The 25,675-nt window shown below is 47.4% G+C and overlaps 2 protein-coding genes across 4 annotated transcripts in view; one reads left to right on the plus strand and one right to left on the minus strand.

Moving 5' to 3' along the window:
- STX1A (syntaxin 1A) overlaps positions 1-25,675 on the minus strand; it is a 56,217-nt gene that overhangs the window by 22,087 nt on the left and 8,455 nt on the right. For 2 of the 3 annotated variants that reach the window (XR_013538119.1, XM_072978375.2), the window contains exons 2-3: positions 1,909-1,986; positions 345-444 (exon numbers count right to left, since the gene is read on the minus strand). Coding sequence is in view for 2 of the 3 variants with exons in the window: in XM_072978375.2 (XP_072834476.2) it covers positions 345-444; positions 1,909-1,986 (178 nt within the window). In the remaining variant the exon portion in view is untranslated. Of the gene's footprint in view, positions 1-344; positions 445-1,908; positions 1,987-19,797; positions 20,063-25,675 lie in introns of those variants that run through there. The other variant, XM_020803927.3, reaches the window with a different exon arrangement.
- The window catches only part of MLXIPL (MLX interacting protein like), a 46,887-nt gene continuing 44,328 nt past the window's right edge, over positions 23,117-25,675 (plus strand). The window contains exon 1 of the mRNA XM_072978374.2: positions 23,117-25,624. Coding sequence (XP_072834475.2) covers positions 25,374-25,624 — 251 coding nt within the window. The 5' untranslated portion in view covers positions 23,117-25,373. The remainder of the gene's footprint in view (positions 25,625-25,675) is intronic.

Genomic DNA, 25,675 nt, shown 5'->3' on the forward strand with positions numbered 1-25,675 from the left:
CTGCCAAGGCCTAGGCCTAGGAGATGATCTGACTCAACAGAGCTCTCCAGCCTCCACAAGAAAGCGGGAGACAGGCCCCACCAGACTCAAACCAGCAAGAAAACCCAATGAAATGGAAGAGGTGGCTCATATGGAGCTCCCATACCTGCCCATTCCTGGCCTATAGGAATCCCTCCACTCTCTTCCGAAAGGTATCCAAAGGTCTGCTGACCATAAATGGTTCTATCAGGAGGCTGAGCTTCGATGGCTGTCCACGGTCCTTAATTTAGCAAAACCCATCCAAACTTTCTCAAGATAGTTGTAGGAGAGAGAGAGAGAGAGAGAGGGAAACAAGGCAGCCTTACTCTCATCAGGATTTGGGGAGGCCAGGATGGCACTGTGCTTCCGCTTCACCTCTTCCACGTTCTCTGAGATCTTCTCTATGAAACCCCGGATCTCTTCCACCTGGGGGAGGGGGAGAGGAAGCCCAGAGTCAACGGAGAGCTCAAAGTCACCTTAAAAAGTAACAGAATAATAGTACAAACCAAGACTTAGCTACTCCCAACCAGCTCACTGTTCCTAGTGAGCAGGAACAAAATGTAGGCAAACAGCTTTAGAAGACAGAACTCTACAAAGCAGCCTTAAAGAACATATCCCCCAGAGGTTGTTAATATTAATTTTTAAATGTAGGTTTTCTTTTTTACTATAATGTTCAGGTTGGTGTATCACTGTGTGGGTTGTGTCATTATATTGTGGGCGGTGCTGGGATGAGGTGGGTTTTTTAAAAGGTCTTATTTTGTAAGTGTCCAGAGTAGTAGATGTTCATTCGCGGGGCAGTATACAAACCAAACCAAATAAATAAATTAGGGAAGGGTTGCAGCCTAGCAAACAAGACAGTTCTGAACTGTAGATTCACATTCTAACTGGCATGAGACAAAAGGAGAAGTGGAAGGGGAGGGCAGAGGAAAGCCTGAGACGCCGGTGGTGGTGGTGGAGGAAGAAGAACAGGTTATGCTTACTTTCCTTTTGTTCTGTTTTAATTTCATATTACTATTTTTGTTCCAAAAGGCTAATATTGGCTTTGCAGGATTAAAAGCCAATGAGGAGAATGGTTTGGTGACTCATTCACAGGAACTTAATGGAAATATAGTTACACATTGTATTAATGGCAGGCTTGTCTTTTAAAAAAAGTGGCTAAATTCTGTTCTTTCACAGAAAAAGTTCACCCACTTGCTTTTGTGATTGGTGAAGCATGAAATCCATTTATGATTAAATGATTTTTTTGGTTATTGTTCCATCTGTTATCATCATCCCTGTGGGGAGGGGGAAAGACTTGACCAGTGTGGCAGTGGTTAATCAGGAAAATCATTTTTTGGAAGCGGCAAAAGCTTGAGCCCGCATCCTCCCGCCGCTATGTATTTCTGAACAGTATCCTTAAGTTCGTCTCTTTAGGATCAGAGTGGGCAAAGGACAAGCCTTCAGATGTCACAGACTATAACTTTGGTCCTAGCTGGCATGGCCCACGGGGAAGAACACTGGGAGTTGTAATCAAAAATAATAATAATAATTAAAAAATCCTGACTTTGCCCTGTTTTAGGCTTTCTTCTGCCTCTTCCATACCAGTGGAAGATTCTGAGATAAGCTGTTTGTCCTACATTCTCCTGGTGGCACTTTTTTAAAATTGAGAACCGGCTGCAACAAACCCATGGATTGCTCCGCCAGGAAATCAAGTAGACAGGGGGAAAAAACCCTCACTTTTTAGACAGCAAGCCTGGCCAACATGAGGACGATGGGGCTTGTTGTGTGAAACAGTGACGTTTTCCAAACTCTGGGACACAACACCCCAGACCCATGGAGACCCCATTGCCTTCCAAGACATGGAAAGCTTAGCTTTCTGGCACAATTCAAGACTCAAAGGGGGTTTCTCACCTGCTCAAAAAACTCATCCATAAAACGATCGCGATCCACCCCCACGGTAACCTCATCATCGTCATCACTGTCCTTTGCCTGGAAACACAAGCCAAGGTAAAAAAAAAATGAAAGTACAGTCAACAGCTGGAAAAACCGGATTCAGACTTCAAGGGAAGCTCTTTGCCTGCTGGCAGAAGGACAACCCAGTTTCTGTTGGAAGGAAGCCCCCAGTCCAGGAGCAACTGCTAAGAAGGTCTTTCCTGTTTAAATGCAGATCTCAGGGTGGAAAACAATGTGGCTATGTTATGAATCTTTGTGGTTCTTTCTCCCGTCCCTCCTTCTAAGATCTAAGGATGGAGTGGTAGAATATACCACATGGGCGGGATATAAATCAAATAAATAAATAAATAAATAAATGGAAGAAAGGACCACAAAGGTCCAAAAGGATACCTATGGCTCCCCAGGCATTATATACATTCTCCACTGGAGGATGCTCTGGCTTGCCAATATCCTTCCTAAACTGTGTTGCCAACAGGTGGGCACATGCCCATGGGAGGCCAGACCCACAGCAGGACAGAGTGGCCATATCACTTCTCTTCACCTGGATCCCAATCCCTCTGGGTCAGGCTTCTGCATCAAAGCCACATTTATTTGTTTTATTTTATTTTATTTCATTTATACCCCGCCTATCTGACCACTCTAGGCGGCTTACAACACACACTATAAAAACAATTAGGCATATAACATAACACATAACATAACATAATTTGCATAAATGAAAAGAAATAAATTGGCTCCCCAGGCATTCTATTCAGAAGGATGCTGGGCCACACAGAATTGAGACTCAGAGTGTCGAAGGATGGTGAAGCAGCAGCAGCGGAGAGCAAATGGGGACACAGCCTAGTCGGTCTCTCTCTTTTCCTCCTACTACTTGTGAAAGTAAAAGTGCCTGAGTGTCGGGGGGGGGGGCTGTGTGGCGGCAGAGGCTGAGTTCCCATCTGTACTCATCTCTCCCCACCACCAATCAATCGGCCTGCAGGCCTGCATCTTCCTCCAGAAAGCTGGAGCGTGCCAGGGCCGGCCACCTCCCACCGCCACAGCTGCCAAGGCAGCGACGTGGCAGCTTCTTGCTCAGAAGGTGCTGAGGTGGCTGGCAGCAAGGTCCCCCTCCTGCCTTTCTCCTCCCCCCCCCCAAAAAAATCGATGTTCTGAGGTCACTGCTTAGCCTGTTGCACGGAAGAATCAGCAAGAATAATCTCAAAGCTCCACCCGTGTTTTGGAAAGAGCAGTGGTGGAAGGCACCAGAATCTCTTGAGATGCAACAATGAGGCCAGGGGTTTGTGGGGTTGATGGGGTGTTTGTGTGTGAGAGGGATGGGACAGCCATTGTGGTGTCGATGTGGAGAGTCCCACGTTAAGCATTTTGAGACAAAAGGCCAGATAGGGATGGAACAAAGGAAATAAAACTGTAAAAGTTACAAGAAGAACCCCATCCTTTCTCTGAGCATGGCTGTTAAATTTCTAAGGATTTCTTGCATTTGAGAAAATCCCTACAATAGCCCAGTAAGGGAGCTTAGGAACATTATTCCCACACTGAATATAGGGGACCGAGGCAAAAACAAAACAAAATGGTAGGTACATGGCATGGAGAGATTCCAATGGAGAACAAACGCCTGACTTTTTCCTGACAAAGTGACATCATGGCTCAAGGCATACTTGCTAAAAGAGGAGGGTGAGGAAACTTCTCTGGACTTCTGGATGTTGCTGCACTCTGACTCCCATCAGCCCCAAAGTCAAGCACCATGGGGGTTGTAGTCTCAGAACATCTAGAAGTTTCCTCACCTCTGAGGAAAAGTGTGTGAGTGGAAGGGGGAGGCTTTTCCTCCTATCTGATCTTGGATGGTAGAGGCTGACCCATCCAAGCGATTGCTTTATACGCCCAGAATCCTCCTCTCCTCTTTGCTCCTCTGGGTCCCAAATCCAGAGGTTCATCTGGGAAATGGCTGTGTGGCACTTCTAGAAAGCTTGTTAAATCGCAACCTCTCTCACACATAAAGCTGTGCCCTTACTCTCTTTACCTTATGGAGCAATACTTCCAAACTCACACCCGTCATTCAGCTGGAAAAAAAACACTTGATTTTTCTGGGTCCCTGAACCCCCCAAATTTAAGCTCTGGACTGCCCTGTTTTGCATTTTGCAACAGAAAAATAGTAATTCTTTTCCATCATTGGGGACTGGTGACTCTCATTCTTTCCAGGGTGCAGAATTTTCTCTAGCCCCTAGGTTCTTACTGGGGTCCGCGGACACCTGAGGGGCCACAATGTTCTCATTGGGGCCCATGAGGGCTTGAAGAAATGTTATGATTTTTTTGCAGTTAAAATAGATAAAGAGAGTGGGGGGAGAGAAAAGGAAAGGACAAGAAAGGAAACATAGAACAAAATCTTAATTTCCCTTGCTTGTTTGTGTAAAACTTGGCTTTTCTAACCTACCACCTCCATTAAAAACAAACAAAAGTAAAAATTAGTTCTGAAAATATAGCAAATAACTGTTTGATATTTCTGCACATAGTGAGAAAATGATGCTGAGTGGCTGAGAGATAACACATGACATTTCTTGCTACTGTGCAGCCAGAAACTGTGGGGAGAGTCAGAGTCAATCAGTGTCAGTGTGATATTATTATTATTATTATTATTATTATTATTATTATTATTATTATTATTATTATTATTATTGTTGTTGTTGTTGTTGTTGTTGTTGTTGTTGTTGTTGTTGTTGTTGTTGTTGTCGCTGTCGCTGTCGTTGTCGTCGTCGTCGTTGTCGTTGTTATTATTATTATTAGTTCAAATTTGTATTGAATATTCCAATAAAAATATTATAATAGGAGTGTCTGCATTAACAGATTAACTTATTCCTCTTTTTTCTCCAAATCTGAAGACCCTTCATGAGAAGCTTTAAATAAATATCTGATGCACTTGAGGATTGTAAATTCTGAGTTAAGTCTTGGCGGTCCGCATCAACCAAAGTATTTAAAGGGGGTCTGTGGTAAAGCAACGGTTAAGAACTGCTGCTCTAGTCTGAATGTTACAAGACCTATCTAAGGCACTCAACCTGTGATGGTGCAAATAGGCACCATGCTCAGGATAGTTTTTGAAAAGTTCGGACCAAAACCCAAATCAAAACCACCAGCTTCTACTGCACCCAAGCAATACAGAAACCACTTCAGCATTCTCTCTCTCCTGATCTTTTGACAAGCCTCCCTTTCAAGTGTGGAAACACAGACTTCCTCCTAAGGAAGAAAGACTTCCCACTACCTCGAGACCCCAATGGGGGGTTCTGAGAATCCCTGGGGGAAGAGATTGCAGGAGGTGGACTCCTTCCCCCCAGCGAGCTGAGTCATCCCTCTCCAGTCTCTCCAACCGAGTTCCCGAATCCCCCACAACCCCCAATTCTCTGCTTTGAAAGCTCAGGCACTGGGGGAGAACAAGTTGTTTTTAAAAAAGAGAGGAAATGAGCCTTGACAGAGTGCCTCGGAGCCTGGGAGATCCTGGAGCGTTGCCAGGACCCCAAAGGAGCAGCAGCTAAGGAAGACACGAGGAGGGAGGCGGAGAGAGGGCGCGCCTTCTGCACATCAACCACCCCTCTGTCGACATCCCTGTGCAAAGCACACCTGCCGTAGCCCTTCCCCTCCCTCTCCTGCCGCCTTCTCTCCCCTGGTGCCCCTTTTTAGCTCCTATTGTTCCAAGCCGGGGCTGGCAGCTGCCATCTCCCCTCTCTGCCCCCCCCACCTTCTCTACCCTCTCCACCCTCACAGTATTATTTAGAAGCCACTCATAACCTGAGACCCTGAACTGTTGCTTACCACTTTGTATGTTAATTCAGTGCTACAAAAAATAAAAAGCCTCAACGCCTCTCATGGCCAAAAAGAGGTCTGTCCGTTCAGCCTGCTAAGTGGCTGGCCGGCCATCAGGTCCTTTCATCCTGCTAACAGAGGGGAGAACATCTCCTTCCAAATATCTTTTTTTTGGGGGGGGGGGAAACCCACCTAGTGCATCCTGAGGAGCATGCCTGGTTTTAGATGCTGTATGGAAGTGAGAGTGGGACCATAAAGAAAGCTGATTGGTGAAGAATTGATGCTTTTGAAATTGTGGTGCTGGAGGAGACTCTTGAGAGTCCCCTGGACTGCAAGGAGAACAAACCTATCCATTCTGAAGGAAATCAACCCTGAGTGCTCACTGGAAGGACAGATCCTGAAGCTGAGGCTCCAATCCTTTGGCCGTCTCATGAGAAGAGAAGACTCCCTGGAAAAGACCTTGATGTTGGGAAAGTGTGAAGGCAAGAGGAGAAGGGGACGATGGAGGACGAGATGGCTGGACAGTGTCATTGAAGTGACCAACATGAATTTGACCCAACTCCAGGAGGCAGTGGAAGACAGGAGGGCCTGGCATACTCTGGTCCATGGGGTCATGAAGAGTCGGACATGACTAAACAACAACAACAAATGACTTGCGGCAAAGCAGCCAGCCTCCAGCAGAGTCACAGCTGGGCATCGGAAATGCCACACTGCTGTCCTGATTGGCTAGGCCAACGGTCAATGGCCCCTTTCCACGCTACTTGCAAGACTTCTTGACTCCTGCTTGCTGCATTTTTTTTAACACCCAGGGCCTGGAGACTTGACTGTTTTGGACTACAAACCCCAGAATCCCCCAGACTCAAAGATGGCCTTTATGAGGAAAACCTTTTTTTTTTTTTTTTTTTTTTGGACTTATATACCACCCCATAGCGCTACAAGCACTCTCCGGGCGGTTATAAAGGCACAGTTGCAATCTGGTGGCTTTGAACAGAGAGAAAAAAGCTTTGAAGATCCCCCTAGGTAGCTGTGAACCACAGTCACAAAACCTGCCATTGTGTAACAGCAATGCTTGTAAATGTCATGCCTCCACCCCAATGAAACCATATTCGTGGTTTGGTTCCAGAAGGTTTCAGCTATGCCTTTCCTACTTCAGTATTTATTTTCTTCCTTTGGTTCAGTCCTCATGGAGCTGAATTCTCTGGCAGTGGTAGAAAAGCATTTGCTCCACACATGAGAACATCTGTTTCACACAAGACAATTGAGGGGACTCATTTGGCAGATGAACCTTCTTTCTTAAACTGTCACTAGGATCAGGCCGCCTTGCTGGGTGTGATGCCTGCAAGCTGATGCAGAGGGGGGTGTGATAGACAGATCGGAAATGCTGAGGGGTGGGCTGGAAAGTTTGCTGCTGCTGCGGCTGCTGCCTCCCAGCATCTGTTGTGTGAGGCAGGGCTGGCTGTGAAAAGGGAGGGTTGCGTTTAAAGCTGCACATCAGATCTGGTCAAATCCCAAATCCAAAACCAAATTGGCCTCATTCTGATTGCTCATACAAGGTCCAGATCAAAGTGGATAGTCCAAATTCAGTTCCAGGGCACAGTGAAGCAAATGTATACAACTCTGAAGCACAGATCAAACTGGATGGGGAGGGGGTGGTGGAAATGCATTATTTCAAACAGCTCTTTGTTGTCTTGTTTTTAAAACAAAAATGCAAAGGGAGTTAGCATGAGACAGCTAGAGATTATACTTCTTTCCTTAGAGTGTACGATGTCTCCAAATTTGACACCCAGCCAGTGCAACAACCAAGACACTACAAGCAGTTTTGATTTTGCAAGGAAAGTCAATGCATCAGTTTTGTAAAATTTGCAAATCAAATCAGGCAGGCCAGAAAAATATTCTGGATGAAATCAGGACACATTCTTCCCATGTCCTGAATGGGTTCCAAATTGAACGAGGCAACTGGTGACGGGTCTAATTACTGCAGGTTTCCCCTAGTTTTCATTCACAAGGCATCAAAGGGGATGTGATGCCTCAAGGGAGACCAAGGGAGGTGAGAGAGGAGGGAGGTGCCTCTCAGAAGGGAGAAACACACGCACAACAACAACAGCATCACATGCCCTCAGCGTCACCTTTGGCTGGGCCAAAAGCCGATGCTGCAAAGCCTCCAATGTGTTGCTTGTTGCCAGGTGTTGCCTTGAAGCCAGCCATTTTTCTCAAGCAGAAACACATTGTGGATGAGAAGCGATAGAGGTGGGGAGGGGGGGGGAATATGGCTCTGAATTTACAAGATTAAACTCCTTGCCTTCCCTCTCCAGAGACCAGACAGGGAAGAGGCTGTTCCTTCAGAGATAAACAAGCTCCTCGCTGGATGCTGACGTTGCACCTCGAAACAAAGGTGGGGAGGAGAGACAGACCGAGGGAAGGAAGCTGGAGAGGAAAAACACAGCCAGCAGACGCAAAATCAGCAGAACCAACATCTAAAGGGAGCTGCTCAATAAGCCAGTTAATCCTTATTTGAATTTTTGATTGCAAAATTCAGACTCTTTACAAATAAAGAGGCTGCCTCTTTGTCTGGGGGAAAGGGAAAAAAAAGATGACTGAGCAGAGGGATAAAACAGGCTGACAGAATTATGCACGGTGAGGAGAAAATGGCTTCTCCCCCTATCTCCTGATATTAGAGTTCCAATCACCCAAACTGGAAGCGACGAGGAGCAAAAAATATAAGAAGCCTCTGCTTCCTACTGTTTGCAAAACTTAGCCAAACAGAACCTCCCCCAACAGAAGTCTACCTCAAAGTTGGAAATGAATCTTCGCTTTGTGTCTTGATGGCCCGGTGCTTATTAGATAACTGCATCCCATTCCTCCAAATTGACTAGATTGTGGCTTGCCAGATCCCAAATTCTGAACTGAATTGGTTTGATTTGAATTGATTCATACAAAGAATGATCAGCTTTGGTTCCGGGACTGTAAACAGGGATTTATGAATGGATCTGAATCCGGAGTGGAAAGCAAACTAGACAGGGCACAAGCAGGGGCTGTCTTTAAGAAGCAAAGCCTTGTATGCAGACGCTTGACGCTCTATGTCTGAAAACTGGTAGCTTTACTCCTTGCTCTATGATCTCTCATGTCTCCAAATTTAGTGTAACAACAGGAATAGTTGTTAACAACAGGAATAGAACAATAGTTTTGTTGTTGTTGTTGTTGTGGGATTTCCAGGTTGTTTGGCTGCGTTCTGAAGGTTGTTCTTCCTAATGTTTCGCCAATCTCTATGGCCGGCATCTTCAGAGGACAGGAATCAGAACTCTGTCTGTGCTCTGGTGCAGTTTTGTAGGATAGTTGAGTATTTATAGCTGTGGGATCAGCTTTTGTCCTTTTTAGGAGATTGGGTGATTGTGCTGATCAGCGTGTTTTTTGTTGTGGGTGTATTGTTGTGATAAGGGGAAGAGATTATCTGTCACTGTGATCGAGGGGTGTCGTTAGCTGGTCTTTTGTGTGCAGTGATCACCAGCCACAGAGACTGGCAAAAAGTTAGGAAGAAAAACCTTAAGAACACAGCCAAACAACCTGGAAAACCCACAACAACCATCGGATCCCAGCCGTGAAAGCCTTTGAGAAGCTTCTTTTAAATTTTTATGCAGGCCAACTCATCACCTTTGCAAATGTAGACATTTATTCAGATATTGAGCATAAATCTAAATAAGTAGGGTCCACTATCACTCTGATGGGATGTGGTGGCGCTGCGGGCTAAACCACAGAAGCCTGTGCTGCAGGGTCAGAAGACCAAGCACTTGTAAGATCGAATCCACGCGATGGAGTGAGCTCCCGTCGCTTGTCCCAGCTCCCGCCAACCTAGCGGTTCGAAAGCATGCAAATGCAAGTAGATAAATAGGGACCACTTCGGTGGGAAGGTAACAGCATTCCGTGTCAAAGTCACACTGGCCATGTGACCACGGAAGATTGTCTTCGGACAAAATGCTGGCTCTATGGTTTGGAAACGGGAACGAGCACCGCCTCCTAGAGTCGAATACAACTGGACAAAAATTGTCAAGGGGAACCTTTTTTACTATCACTCTGGACTACTTTTGGATATATTCTGAAGCTCTGACTTAGCCTCCTAATTGAACGGGGGACCCATGCCCGGCTCTAGGGTAAAGATTGAGGGAGCTATCCAAGGTGCTAGACTTAGTCCAGAGAGAGGTTTCAGGACCCTGGAAAGCTCTCCCAGGCAAAGGGGCCATCCTGGAGCAACAGCTAAGCTTGGAGGGGAGTTCATTTCCCAAAGGTGGTTTTCTTCAGAAAGAGCCAGAAAAAGAGATTGACAGAAAGCAAGACAACTATTTTACATCTTTCCGTTGAAACTTTTCTCCTGCAACCAGCGAGAACTGTTCACCGCCTTCTAAGGACAACCCAGACATCATCCCTCAACTTCCAAATTTTAACTCTAAACCTTGTTCTTCAGTTTTGCATTCTTCTGTCTTTTCCTCATTTCATAATGAATTAGGGACACAAAGTATAAATGCTAGATTTCTCCTGCTCAGCCGTTTGGGGTGTTCTAACGAAAAGCAGACTTTTTCAGGCCCTGTGAAATCACTTGTCTTCAGTGCAATAGTGAGACAAGGTGCTCTTTTATTACCATCATCAAGGTCTCCATAATTTCTATACATTCTTATACTTCCAATCAGGGCTGGATTAAGATGGATTTAGAGGCCTGGCTTGGAAAAAAAACACACACACACCATATAGTGTGCACACTATATGCTGGAAAATATGGTAACTTAATTATATAGCATGAGACCAAACACACACACACACACACACACACACACACACACACCACATCATATTATGTATGCAAAATCATATGTACAATTAAATTACCTGTTTCCAGCCAAATCTTCAACTTTCACGCTTTGATTAATGTAGACAGATTTTGTCAGAATCTGTAAATGGAAAAGCTCAAACAAGAGCTTAAAACCCCTTCTGGGGTGTTTTTAAGAGTGGCTGTTATTTCTGTGGTTTGCACATAGAGTGCAGAGGCCATAGGTCTAAAAGACCAGCAACTCTTTTTATCCTTATCCCCACCCAACCTCCCAAAAATACAGAAGTAAAAATTTAAAACACACACCCCAAGCAATGATGATTGATCATTTCACTCAAAACATGGCGAGTCTTTATACTTTTTAGTTTTTACTGGTTCATAATTACTTTGGGTAGGGAGGTGTTTTCCTTGGGGCTCTTGAGGGAGGGGATTTAGATGGATGGATGTGGTTTGTTAAGGAGAAAGAGAGCACCATTTCCACCATGGTCCTTGGTAAATCCTGCACTGAAAAAAAAACAACAACCCTCTTTGGTACTCCCTTCCCTTGTTGATGCCCTAAGCATGTGCTTATTTTGCTCAATGGCTGATCTGTTTTCAGTCACCCTTTACGGGTGTGAAAGCTGGACAGTGAAGCAAGATGACAGGGGGGAAAAATGATTCATTTGAAACATGGTGCTGGAGGAGAGCTTTGCAGATACCCTGGATGGCCAGAAAGATGAACAAGTGGGTCCTGGATCAAGAGGAAGACTAAATATGAGTTGGACTGACTCCCTAAAGGAAGCCACAGGATGGATTCTATAAGAGGTGAGCAGGGCGGTTGAATATAGGACAGTTTGGAAAATCGCTCACTCATAAGGTTGCTGTAAATCAGGGATGACTTGATGGGGCATAACAACAGCAAGTTGCAGTCCCTCTCTCTCTCTCTCTCTCTCTCACACACACACACAGACACACACACACACACACACACAAACCTAGTGTTCCTAATTATCTTTACATTTTTTAAAACTCTGTGGCTCAAATCCTATTGACTAATGCAGGGAGAATAACCCGCATTGTGTTAACTTGTAGGAGTGAACTGCTGCAAATTAAGCAGTCAGCTAGACCAGTGGTTCTTAACCTTGGGCCACTCAGGTGTTTTTGGACTGCAACTCCCAGAAGCCTTCATCACCAGCTGTGCTGGCTGGGGTTTCTGGGAGTTGCAGTCCAAAAACACCTGAGTAACCCAAGGTTAAGAACCACTGAACTAGACCCTTATATGCGCGCATTTGTGGGTAAATAACTTCTTCCTTGCCTTTGTAACTTGTAGTAATTCATCACAAGAATTATGCCACTTGTGCTAATGGCAGGGTTAGGGTTTTAGCCCCTGAATCAGAAAACTGGCTCCTAAAATTTGGCACAGATTGTGCAAAGACCAGTCCCCACAAATACCAAGACATTCATCGATACAGACAGGAAATATTTCACCCTCTCGCAGGCCAAGAGAAACATTTTGTGCTGCCTCATTCTCTTACATGAGAATGAGACAAGAGAGGCATTACATCTTTATAAGCAACCCACAGAGGCCAAAGAAGAGAGAAAGCAGCTCGGGTGACTTTCCTATCAGAAGGACCCAAACTCAGTGCCAGCTCTGTCTGCATTTCTCAAGCCTGCTTTCCTTGTCATGCAGAAAAATTCAAGTCAAGCTGGAAACAAAAAGCTACTCTATTCAGATTCTCAGGCCCATGAATGTGCATAGAGCTGGGTTGCTCTGGAGCCAAAGAGGGTGATGCAAATCCTGCTAAAACCTAGAGCCAGGATCTTGTTGGGCTTTGCTGTAGGATGCACCCTGCTGGCACAGGGCCAGGATATTCAGGTGATTTACTTTCATACGACCTGGGCCATAGAATGTGTCTTGCACAGTTATGGCTCTTTGATACCAGCTTATCTGCCAAGGGTCCCATTCTACAGACCTCTGGAATTTGTCACATTTGCGTGTTACACTAACCATGGTTTCCATTAGACCAAGATGGTTGCTTTAGTACTGAATAAATCCACAGAAAACCAAGCTAACCTATTGGTCTTCTCTATTTCTAATCTACTGAATTTTTTTTACCATCAGTTTGGCCAGCTCCTATTCAAGGGCTGGCAACTGATGAAGCAAGGCAGAGGCAAACCAGAGTTTGTATAGCAAAACCTCAAACTATGATTTAAAACAAGCCTGCGTCCCTAAGCCAGCAATCACCCAGAGCTTCTGATCGTGGTTTGTGAGTGGCTAGTAAACCAGGGTTTATTTGCAGGCCAGAGTTCAAATATAATATATCAACAAGCTATTCAACAAGTAGCAGCCGGATTTACCATGAAAGACAAAATTGATTACTGCATGTAGTTCAACTAGAGATCGTACCTGGATCTATCACTCAGAACTATATTTTTCCTCCAAAGGAACACAGGGCACTAATTCTAAAGAACAAACACACATCTAATTTTGCAATTTATAGATCAGAATCCTTCGAAGTAAGGGTAACTGACTAAAGTCATAGTAGAAAAGCAAAAAAATCAGGCGTCTGGTTTCATACTAGTCAGGCGAATGGATGTCCAACCCACACACAATGGACAATTTAGCTGTACTTTGCTGCCACAATGTGATTTCTTTTACTCTGGAGTAAAAACACAATGGGATTCTGACCACATTTTTTAAAAACGGTGTTGTTGTTTTTAAATAGTGTTACATTTTGAGCATCCCATTTTCTGCCAGATTTGGGCTAATACCTGGTGTGTAGCTCCTTCAGCATCGCTGTGTGCCACCTGTCTGAAACCCACAACTCTCAGATATTCAGCGCCAAGGCACCGTCACCCCTGTTTCATAAGCCAAGATACTGAAAATTTCCCCCCTAAACAGCTAAGAGTTGACGACAACGTCCAGGAAGCCTGCCTGGAGAATCACCACTGAATATTCAACAATGCAAAAGACAGCTCCAGAGAGACCAAAATCCGTTCGGGCTCCTGGGGAGAGTTGCTGCCCCTCCCCTTGGCGCATAGGAGGAGGATTAACTGTTTAAATTTTAAACACGGAGCTTCCATTAAGACACTGAGTCCCTCTTCCTCCCAAGCCAGAGTCACCACAGGCTGCCTTCCTCTGGCTACAGATCAGTGCCAGCTTTCCTGTCTCCCTCTGAGCCATGGAAGGCCGTTGAGTGCTCGCAAGGCCAACAGGCGAAGCACATTACAGAGAAGGGGAATGGAGCCAGCGACTGACTCCGGCCACGGCCTCGTGCTTCCCTCCCGCCTGGGGAAAAAAAAAAACCCAGAACAACCCCTTCCTTTGTCGTTTCTTTCCAACCAACAGACATTACACCCGCACACTAAATTTGCAGACCTGCCATTCAGGGCGGCCTCAAGACGGAGGCAAATGCAGAAGCATTTTACTCTCCCAGGACTAACTGAAGCGTGCTTTCATTTCCCCATAAATCTCTGTCCACAGCCATGACGCTTTGGGTTAGAAGCACAGGGCGGAAAGGAGGAAGCTTTCTGGAACGGCATCGTCTCTCTCTGACCGAGAAGAGACACGTCTCTCCCTCCAGTAAGTCCATGGAAAAGGCCACCTCCCTTTTCATTCCCAGCATCTGTTGCTCAGAGACATCATGCCTCTGAAGGCGCAGGTTGGTTTGGCTGCCCTGCCCCTCTTAGCTGATTCTTTGCAGGTAGCCTGGGTTTGTGTGTGTGTTTGTTTTTAATTCATTTCCTTTTCTTGCAGTGGTAATTTCTGTAACGTCCGTCCATTTTTATTCTAAGCCATCCTCAAGTTGACTCCAACTTACGGTGACCCTTCCCTGAGTTTCCTGGCGTAAAGTCCTCAGAAACAGTGTGTTGCTGGTGGTCCTCCTGTTGGTAGTGCCATGGGAACTCCATGCAACTTGACCGAAGCCACATAGGTGGCAGGGCATATAATCCCCATTAGTCACGCATGTAAAGTGTGCTGCTTGTATATTGACCCATAGTGCTTAAAGCTCTCTCAGGGCAGTTTACAGTTTAATTATGCAAGCTACACATTGCCTTCCCCTAAATTGGGCACTCAGTTTACCAACCTCGGAAGGATGGAAGGAAGAGTCAGCCTCGAGCAAGTTGCCTGAGTCCCTTGGGATTGAACTCAGATCTTGAGCAGAGGCTTGACTGCAGGACTTCAGTTTAACCACTGCACCTCGAGGCTCCGTGTTTTGGGTGATCTCGACAGGCAGGGTGGGGAGTTCAAAGCCCCAGTCTCTGCCTCTACAGCCAGGTGCTCCAACCACCAATCTATACCTGCTCAAGTTGACTTAAGCCTCACTTGCATAAAGCAGCTATAAAACATAAGGCAGGACCAAGAAAAAAAAACATATTGAAAAAAACTCAAAACAACTTGCAGCTGGGGAAAAGACACATTCCAAATCAGCGCCTAGAAGGCTCAGGCCTGGGGACCTCACACCCTACTAGGGGAAGATCAACCCACAAGACAGGAACCACGCAAAGAAAGCCTGTTTCTGCATTCCCACCAAAAGGAAATCTTGAGGTTGGAACTCAGAAAGCAGAGGTCTCCTCCGAAAACCTAAGCAGCAGGGTGTAGATAGCCATCTATTAGGATTGCTTTACCTGTGGATTCCTGCACTGATGGGCTGGACTAAATCAGTGGTTCTTAACCTTTGTTACTTGGATGCTTTTGAACTGCAACTCCCAGAAACCCCAGTCAGGACAGCTGGTGGTGAAGGCTTCTGGGAGTTGCAGTCCAAAACTCCTGAGTAACCCAAGGTTAAGAACCAGTGGACTAAATGACTGTCCAGGACCTTCTCCAACCCCGCAGTTCCATCATTCTTTGAGCCAAGGCAGGGAGCCATTTCATTCCTACCTGTTTGTCACTGTTCACATCCCCCAGGGTGTGTGGATGGAGGAAAGAGGACAAAAAAGCTAAAGACTTAAGACACCTAGAATCCTTCTTAGGGCATTCTGGAAAGAGTAATCTGAAGACAAAAGCTTCCAAAGCCTGGGGGTGGGGCAGGGATTGGGGAGAGGCACCCTCCAGATGCTGTTGGAATACAGGTTCTATTACCCCAAAGCATCCCAACCACAGTTGATTCAATTGCCCAACTGGATAGGAGATGTATTCAGGTTTCGCACGGCATTTATATATTTAAAATATTTTTTTAACCCCACCTTTCTCCTTAAAAGGACCCAAGGTGGCATCGGTTCCCTTTCTGGTCTGCCTGATTCCTCTGCCGTTCCCTTATATTGCTGTTGCTTCCTTTCGGAGCTCATGCTTAATCTCCCCATTCCTCAGGGCCAAAGGGCTCCTCCGATGCCTTTCGGCAGGGACAGATCCAGGAGGCAGAGATTCTTACTGAGAGTGGCAGCCCGCTCGGTCTTCTTCTCCCTTCCCTCCAGGGCACAATCCATGGCTTCCACACTCCAAGAGCTAGACAATTGCTAATTCCTTCCAAATCACCACCTAGGGGCATACATGGCGCGGAACATCTCCCATGAGAGCCAGGCAGCTGGTCTCGGGTAGCAATTCAAGTATTTTGCTTCGCCTCTCCAAGAAGACAGCAAGAAAACACAGTCTGTGCACATAATCACAACAGGGAAATCGGGGCTTATTTAGCGCTTAATTAGGGAGCATAGTTTCGGCTTAATTATTCTGGGGCTGAAAGCCATGATCCTTCTCCAGAGAAGGAGGCAGTGTGCCCCAAAAGACAAGGCTGTTCCATTGCTTCCCCAAAGCAGGGGGGAACTTGGGTGTCCAAAGCTTTGCCTTCCACCCCCGCTCCCCGCCACCATATACTTGGAGCAAACACAACCTCTGGCTCCCTCCCAACTCCAGGCAAACGCTCCTCAATGCCTGGCCTGCTCTGGCCAAACAGGTGTTGCAGGTGACTGGCACAAAAGCCTGCTGAACCTGTTAATGGGAAATAAAATTGGAAAAGACGCACAGGTCACAAGCTGTATTCAAACTGTCTTTCTGATGTTTCTTGAGAGACCAACCGCCTGACTTTAGGCTTACTCCGCATGCCCTCTGATCAATTCACAATCTGGTAGACAGATTGGGGACATTTTAGTCCAAACGTGGAGGCAAAAGATGTAATTGTGATTCCACAAAGCTTTCTGTCTGAGCTGGCAGACTTACAAAGTGAAGCCCATGTTTACCCCTCAGTGACCAATCAGAAAAGGTAAAGGTTCCCCTTGACAATTTTTGTCCAGTCGTGTTCGGCTCTAGGGGGCGGTGCTCATCCCCGTTTCCAAGCCATGGAGCCAGCGTTTTGTCCGAAGACAATCTTCCGTGGTCACATGGCCAGTGCGACTTAGACACGGAACGCTGTTACCTTCCCACCAAGATGGTCCCTATTTATCTACTTGCATTTGCATGCTTTCGAACCGCTAGGTTGGCGGGAGCTGGGACAAGCGACAGGTGCTCACTCCATCGCATGGATTCGAACTTACAGCTGCAGATCTACCGATCTTACAGCACAGAGGCTTCTGCGGTTTAACCTGCAGTGCCACCACGTCCCCTGACCAATCAGAAAAGAAGCAGTTTAATCGGCAAAAACAGGGAAGCAAGAAAGGATGATCAGATGTCTCTTGTGATTTAAGGAACTCCAGCTTCTGTTAATGTGCTATCTGTAATGTACAATTGGACTTCCCAACAGAAACATTCACTGAGCAGGTCCTGCTTTCTTTGGCTGAAGGAAAAGTGCTGTTTGCAACCCATACCACCACGTTTAAACATTTCATTGCTAGGGACCATTGCACAGAGTTAAACTATAAAACCTGAGGTGTAATCGTTTAAAGTGAACAAGAACACTAACTGCAATTACAGCACATTGCAAAATAAAATAAAATACAGTACATTGGTTTTTAGAAAAGGAAAGAATAGACATTGGATGTTCTAGATCAGCCATTCTCAGCATTTTTTTTGCCACAGCCATAAGTACAATATGAAAGAAATATAGGCTGAATCAGGATTGTATAAGTCGCATGGCGAACTTGATAAGGTGGCGCGTGCAGAATTGTTTCCAGTCTGTCGTCCTCTTCAAATGTGCCAGGACACCTACCCTTCCGGGGGTCCCCATTGAAAATGGCTGCTCTAGATTTCTCCAGTCCTAATCAGAGGTTAGAAAACTTACTTTTTGGCTTACATTTCCTAAAGTCGCCAGCCAGCCACAGCTCCCAGAATCTGCCTGTGGATTCGGCCGTTTGTGGTCCACCTAAGTAGTGTTCCCAAATTCTCCCCTGACACCTTGTGACTTTCAAGATGCCCTGGGATTCTGTGCTAGGTTGGCCACAACAAGAGACAGAGACAGCTATTGCTTTGAAAACTGCTTCCTGATCAAGCCACCTTGGCCAGACACAACACACACACAAAGATCAGATTGAACCTAAGGCATCCAGTGCCTGCACGCTGCAGACATGTCTTTCTTACTGTCCATCATCAGAGGAATTGGGGGAAAGAGACAAAAACAGGCCCATCTCCTGAAAGTACGGAAGTAAAGGAAGCAAGAAAGCGCTGCAAAAGCAAGAGTGGACCAAGGCATTGTGCCACCTGAGGCAAAGCAACAAATGCTACATCCACACTACCGCCGGAGACACAGAATCCCCAGAGCTGATCAAGTTACTCTGGTCCTTGAGGTGGTAAAATTTCACAAGGCCTTCTCTACCCTCCTGCCCTGAACCTGATGAACATCTCATTGATTTCAATGGGTCTACCGTAAGTATAGGTAAATACAGACCCAGCCCAATCAATTAATAAGTATTGGTTGACTCTCTGTGGCTCCATCCTCCTTCTCGGTCAGTGGCAGTGGCTTTGCTCTGCCTCGTGGTAGGACCAGGTAGGCATAAAAGGTAACCACGAACAGGCAGGGTTCCAAGTTATCTTTTAATACGGTTGCACGAATGTGGGAGCAGAAGTAACTTTTACTGGGTTCAGTGGTTCTTCTTCCTAAAAGTGTGAGGAAGATTGCCAATATCACAGCATTGGTTTGTGCTGGGTACACCCTGCACACACTCTGTTCCCATAAGATCTCTTATGAGACCATCCTGAAGATGATGGTTCACCTCTGCACAGATCAATTCTCTGCCACACGGGAGCTGCTGCAATGCTTTCGGGAGAGCCTTACTGGGTCCCTTCGACTTCACTGAGGATGCAGTCTGCTCAGAGGCACTCTTTTATTAAACCCCATGCGTCAGAGGGAAAAATAAGCATTAAACTCCACATCCACATAAATTTCTGGGGGGAGATGAATGTCTTAGACCATGGCATTCCATCCAGGAGAGTAGCTGGCCTGCCAGTACCCCCTATCAGTAAAGGTAAAGGTTTTACCTTTACCTTAACCAGCTATCAGCCCCTGCCAGCTCAGAGGGAAGACCCCCCCCTTCCAGAATCCACCTGCATTTGGAAAGCAAAGCTAGCATCCAGCAACCCTCTTCCAAAAAAGAAACCAACAGCCCACCCCTTGGCTGAGCAACCTGTGTCAGGAGGAGGGAAATTACCCCTCCTTCCTGTATTTTGTGTATTTTCAGAGGCGATGGGGTGGGGCGGGGAAGTGATTCTTGGGTCTTCTGTTTTTAAACTCCCACCTTGGAGGAAGCGCCCACTCTTCCCCAGTTGAGGTCTCTCCCCTCTCTATAGTAACAACCATCCCTTAAAGGGACGGGGGGGGGGGAGAGCATTGTATACATAACCTTTGGTCCCACCGGGCTGCAGGTACCCAAGGACTAGCGAGCGAGGAGTCCCCCCGACCCCCTCTCACCCAACACCCATCAAGCAACCATCTCCCCTACCCCAAACCCATCAACAGGGCACTCCCTAAAAGACACATTGGGGGTGGAGGGCATCATCTTTTTAACCCTCTTCCCCCCCCTTCAACCTGTGCCTTGATCCTCCTTCAAGGCACCTCCGTCTTTGGGGAGGGGGCATGCTCTGCGTCCCCCCACCCCGTTCCCCGGCCTTCCGTACCCAGACCTAGAGAGGGACCCCCTTCCACACAGGAAGCCAAGGGAAGAGGGAGGGTGCCTGCTTTGCGCGACCCCCCCCCCCAATCTCCCCAGTGCCGCGCCCGGGGACTCCCCTTCTGCCTCCCCAGGGGCGCCCTCGCCCTCCCTCGAAGGGGCGTCCGTCCGGCTGCGAAAAGAGCCGGTGCCTCCCTGTCCCCCTTCCCTTCCTTGGCTACCCCTCGCTCAATCCCAAGCAGGCGTCTCCCCTTCCCTTCTTCCCTTCCCCTGCGCGGGCGTGCGCTCACCGTGCGCAGCTCCTGCGTCCGATCCTTCATCGCCGCTCCTTCCCTGCGCTCCGGGTGCTAGCGGCCGCCGCGATCCGGGCACGGGCGGCCAGGGAGCGGGAGGGGGGGAAGCGGGCGGCGGCACATGCGCTGGAGCGGGCGAGGGAGAGCAGGCAGAAGCGGCCGCCCTCTTGCCTGCCTCTTCTCTACCCACGCGGGGATGCCGCCCGCGGGGGTGGGGTGGGGGGACTTCCAGGCGTCTTCCACAGCAGAGAAGGGGCTGGGATAACACTCCCTAAGTCTTGTGATTCTGTGCAACCCCCCCCCCAAAAAAAGGGTGGGAAAGCCCCTGGGGAACTCCTGGGAAATGAAGAAAAAAAACATCGCCAGCTTTCCAGCCACACGGAGCTCCTCGGCAGCCAGGGAGTTGCAAGGCTTCGATGGGGACGAGTGAGAAACAGAGAAAGAAAACCCCAAATCATCCTGGCTGCATCAAGAAGTTTCAGCCAAGTTCCTAAAGTGGAGGCTGCGGAGGAGAGAGGATAAGGGGGCAGCTAGGGACTGGCAGGGAGGGAGGGGACCTGACCAACCCCAAGCTGATGGAGGCAGTCCACGGGGCAGCGGAAGGATGGTTTCAGGGGGACGGCTTGGGGAGGAGGTCAGCGGGGCAATGGGGTCGCCTCAGCCCTCCTGGAGCCCCGTTGCACTCCAGACGTGCTCAGAGAAGCAGGGCCAGGCCTGACTCTGCTGATCCCCTTGGGCCGGGTGGCAGGTGTCCGCTGAGGCTGGTGGAGTAGAAGGCATAGCAGATTGTGGGGGTGAGCAGAAGGAACAAAAAGGGCCTATGTACACAGGAGGTGCTCACACCCTTGGAAAGACACAAAACACATAACACAGAGAAGTCTGCATGGAAAGAACACGGGAGTGCGCAGCGACAGCAGAAGTATAATCTAGCATTTACAGTGGGCATCAGGAAGCACATCTCAGTTGCTCTAAGCAAGGACTGGCCGCCACTGGCTGTAGTTTCTTTCTTCTCTCCTGATTTCCTCTCCGCTCCAGGCTACGAAGAGGAGAGGAGAGCCCTGGTCTGGGAGCAAGGCTCATTGGCGTCAAAGTGCAATGGTTAGAATGCTAGCTTGACTCTGGAGTATTCTTGAACTCTTGTGTTTATATCCTTCTCATTTACTTGAGAGAGCAACGGCTGTCACAACTAGCTAGCTAGCTAAATTGATTCATTCATTTTATTGTTTGCTTCTTCTCCAGCCTTCCAGATTTTGTTCCAAGTTTGGGTGAACTTGAAAGCTTGTCTTGTTTCCATCTTTTCAGTGATCTCACAAAGGGATTGCTCAGCCCAGAATCTTATTTCTACTCATGAGACACGCTGCCACCATGATGTTTATTATTATTTTTAAAGAAAATGAAGCATTTCACAGCAGAGAGATTGCAGTGCCTCCCGATCATGTACACAATCACCATGCGACAAGGGCTGGACTCAAAGATCCACAGGATCCCTTCTAGCTCTGTAATTCCAGGATTATGATGATGATCTAATTGTTAAAGGCACAACTACAGTGGCTGTTTGGGAAACTGGCAACCCAGCCCATGGATGAGGAAGGATGAACTGAACTGCCATCTTCTGGACAGGGAGAGTAGAAGCAAGAGCCTGCAGAAGCCAGGCAAACAGTTTAATTACCGTAATTGCAATATTTTGTTGTTTCTGCTCTTACACTATCCCCCCCTTATTTATTTATTCAGCCCATTTACACCCCTTTCTCCCACTTAGCTGTAAAAAAAGTCCCCAGAATTACTAACTAAATAAATTATAGCGATCTCTGCTGGCAGGCTTGAAACCTGAAACTGAAGACACAACACACAAGGAAGAAGAGATGTGGGGGGAGGATGAAAAAAGTCAGCAGAACCCCTACATCTTATAACAGGTAAGAGCAAAACCTAGACCAGCCTTCCTGATGTTTTCTATTAAGAAATCGTATCAATAGTAGATGCAGTTAAGAAATCCAATCGGATTAGGTCCTCTATGTGTATGGTATTTTGCTATTCTTACGATCATGTCACCTTCTGCATTTCTTGGGGCTCCTTTGTCCTAACTTTTGTTTTATGGAACACTCTTCTCTTCTCTGTATATTAATATCTTTGCAATATCAGCATTGGGGCTCCTTTATATAATATCCTTGAAATGCTCATTGATCCCTATAGAGCCCACACACACACACTCTTCACAGGGCATCTAGAGAATTTCGTAACCCTATACTGTATCTTGGTTTTGCTGGGTTTTGGTTTATGGGTGGTCCCGTTACAGAGTCTCTCAGACTCCTTTGGAGTTCTGTTTAAATGAGGAAGGAGCCTGGAAAGCCCTTCCATCATCACTTCACTCTGTTCTCTTTCCTTTCTAATTCCGGGATCCCACATGCCCTGAGGTTCCACAGGCAAATTCTGTCTCCTAAACCTTCCAGCTTCAGCTGTATTTCTGCATTTGACTTGGAAAGGCTGGCACTTTTGTTTTGGTGACTAAGGCGCTATTCTAAGGGCTCCCTTGTTGTCTGTGAAATGATGAAACTATTCGTTTCCGCTTTCAAGTTTCCCTTGATTTTTCCAGGGGTCTTAATTCTTCTGCCCAATCCTCTATCATTGTTTGATGGTCTTGTTCTCTTGGCCCTCCAGATGTTCTTGGACTTCAACTCCCAGAAATCCTGGCCAGCAGAGGTGGTGGTGAAGGCTTCTGGGAGCTGTAGTCTAAGAACATCTGGAGGGCCAAGGTTGGACAAGCCTATTCTAGATCAAGCTGAGCTGCCACTTCTGCCATGATGCCTGATTGTGCTGAGTGCCAGCCTTTGGCTTGTTTGGGGCTTTTTCCTGCCAACAGAGACCCTCATCCCAAAATAGTTAGATGGGCATGCACACAGAAGAGTGGGGTCAGGAGGAGGCAAGATATTCTGGGCTGCCTGATGTTGGCCTCTAGAGGGAGCCTGAAATTCATACCCTGCCGGTTTCTCTTTCTTTGAAGCCTAATTGTCTGCCTTTCCTTCATTGGGGAAGCCTGCAGGGGCACAGCTGTGTGCCCCCGTGCTTTAAAACACTGGCCCCCAACCTTGAGCCTCCAGATGTTCTTGGACTTCAACTCCCAGAAATCCTGGCCAGCAGAGGTGGTGGTGAAGGCTTCTGGGAGTTGTAGTTCAAGAACATCTGGAGGCCCAAAGTTGGGGACCACTGCTTTAAAAAGTCTGTTTACAAAGAAAACGGGCTTTTAGAAACACATGCACCACATTGGGTATGGTCCATCAGAAGGGCTGAATTGCTTTTGGGGCTACAGATTTCTAGGGACCATGCTGGATAAGCATCTGATGAGTTTCAGTCCAAAAAATTACCCCCCCCCAAGTTTTGTGCTCAGCCTATTGTTTTAGGATTATTAGAATTTGCTGGGAGTGTGGGGGGGGGGGGCAAAACGGACCTCACGCTTCTTCTGGCAGTAGAAGAGAACAATCCCAAAAAGCTTGATCGTAAGCGAATGTCCCAGAAGGGAATTTCACTTCTCGAGACTAACAAATGTGCTTATTTTATTTTTTAAATCGAGCCTGCAGAACTTAAGCACAGGGTTCCTTTGAAGCCTGATGGCTCAAAACAGGAAACTGTTATCTGTAATACCTGTTTTCCCCCTGAGATCTCCTACCACTCTTTGTGGAGCTGTGCTGCCTTCAGTCCTGGAAGACCTGGCCCCAAAATTAGGCACACAGTTGTGCCACCTCTTATTCCCTCTTCCTGATACCCAGTGATGAGAACAGCACACAACCCCCTGCTCTCAAATAACATCTGGGTCTGGCACACAGTCAGGCCAAGCCTACTTTGTTGACCTGTCCTCAGTAGTGCAACATCTTTCCCATGTACACAACTGCATCTGTGCCTGAGAAGAATATACCGTATTTTTCCATGTATATGACGCCCCCATGTATAAGACACCCCCACTTTTCTAACCCAAAATTAAGAAATCTAAGTGGGGTTTAGCAAGTGTATGGGGAAAGGGATCAAAGCGCTGCAGGATCGCTTTGATCCCTGCTTTCCCCTCCACTTGTTTTTGTTCTCTCCTGAGCTTACTGAGACCCCCCCCCAATTTTTATTCTAAAGATTTTAGACAAAAGTATAGTCTTATACAGGGAAAAATACGGTACAGTTATACCCAAGTTCAGAGTTGAAGGAACTCCACCTTCTCCTGCATTCTCAGAGACAGTGTGGCCACAGGGCTTCTTCCAGCCAGACAGAAGAGGTTGATTTTAGCCCCAGTGATTTTTAAAATGTGCAGAGAGCTTTATAACAGTAACTCCTGGTGCCCTCAGAAACAACTTGGGTAACCCCCCAGCCCATTGCTGAAGACTTTCCATATCCCCTTTGCAATCTGACCCTTCCCTGCTCCTGGCTGGTTGTGCCCCTCCTGTGGGCACAGTTCACCATCTGTAGCCTTCCCCCACTCTGGCAGAGGCTGTGTGGGGTCCTGATACTAGATTTCTCTATTGTGGTGGTTATTTTTTTATTCTTCCAAGGGGCCAGAGGAGGTACAGTACTGCTTTTTCAACCTTAATTCATGTTGCTCTGAGCTGGGTTGCTCTATAATCTTATTTTTGTCTTGTAATCTATGTTTCGTTGCTGGGGTGGGGGGTGTACATTAGCGCTGGGTAAACACGGCATATCGCTCGCTCCCTTTCACTGGCTCCCAGCAGCCTTCTGCTAAGGCAAACAAGTCTGTTTGGACAGCTCAGTGCCACCTCCGTGTCTGTACATGTGTCTGTTTGTGTGTGTAGGGGTGTCCTGTTCCAGCCCCCGACTAGCAATGAACATGGAGGAGACGCAAGAGAGCTTAAGCAACCAACCAACTGGGGTAAAACCCTGGGGTGCCCATGGGTTTTAACGGTGGTTTAATGGGTGATTTCCCCACCACAATCAATCCAACTAAACAGGTCTGATAGTTCATTCAACCTTTCCTTCTGTTTTCACAGCTGATGAAGTGGACGTGTCCACAAAAGTTTACATTAAAATATAAGAGTCTTTAAGATGCCACATTTTTTATTCCCCCCCCCCCTTTTTTCTTTGGATTTTGCCTCAACACAGGACTGTGTTTCTTTGGAGAAGATCCAGCTGTTAGTAAAGACACAGCCGCAGGAGATGCAGAGAAAGTTGGCAAAACTCGCCCAAGAGGCATAAGGTAACGTGGCTGTCTGCAGCCACAGGAAAGGAATCTAGAGCTGGAAAACTAAGCCCCAGAAGGGTTAAAGATGCCTCTCTCTGGTCCTGCCAGCGCCTCCAGCATGCCAAGTGTTAATGTTTTCCTAGCGCTGTTTTGGATCCGTCCATCTCAAAGGCGGAGCTGCATCAGGTGGGGCTATAAAGGCCTCCCGCCTGGGCAAGGGCAGAGCAGGTGATGAAGGGACCGAGGCCGATGGGGCCGTGCTGACGTTGGGTGGGCAACGTTGCTGCTCTGCAAGGTACACACATGTGGGGCGACCGGCCAGGAGGGAGTGTCAGAGCCTGATGGTGGCGCTGGCAACAGCTGGCTTCCAAAGACAACCCTGGTTCCTACTGGTTTCCCCACCATGGCTATGGAACCCCAAATGGGCCCCAAACCCATCTCCGACTCAGATTCAGATTCGGACAGCCCCGTCTCCGGTGGTGGCAGGACTGGTGCAGGAGACCCCCCGAGTTCCCAAGTCATCCACAGTGGACACTTCATGGTGTCCTCTCCGCACAGCGATTTGGTGCTCCGTGGGCGCCATCAGCAGGCCCATCCTCCAAGCATCGACCTCACGCTGACACACCTCTTTGAGTGCATGAGCTTGGCTTACAGGTGAGTTTGTCTGAAACCACCCCTCTGTTCCTATCCAGCTGTGGCTGAGCC

Source organism: Pogona vitticeps, chromosome 7 (assembly GCF_051106095.1).
Source record: "Pogona vitticeps strain Pit_001003342236 chromosome 7, PviZW2.1, whole genome shotgun sequence".
In the NCBI taxonomy this organism is placed as follows: Eukaryota; Metazoa; Chordata; class Lepidosauria; order Squamata; family Agamidae; genus Pogona; species Pogona vitticeps.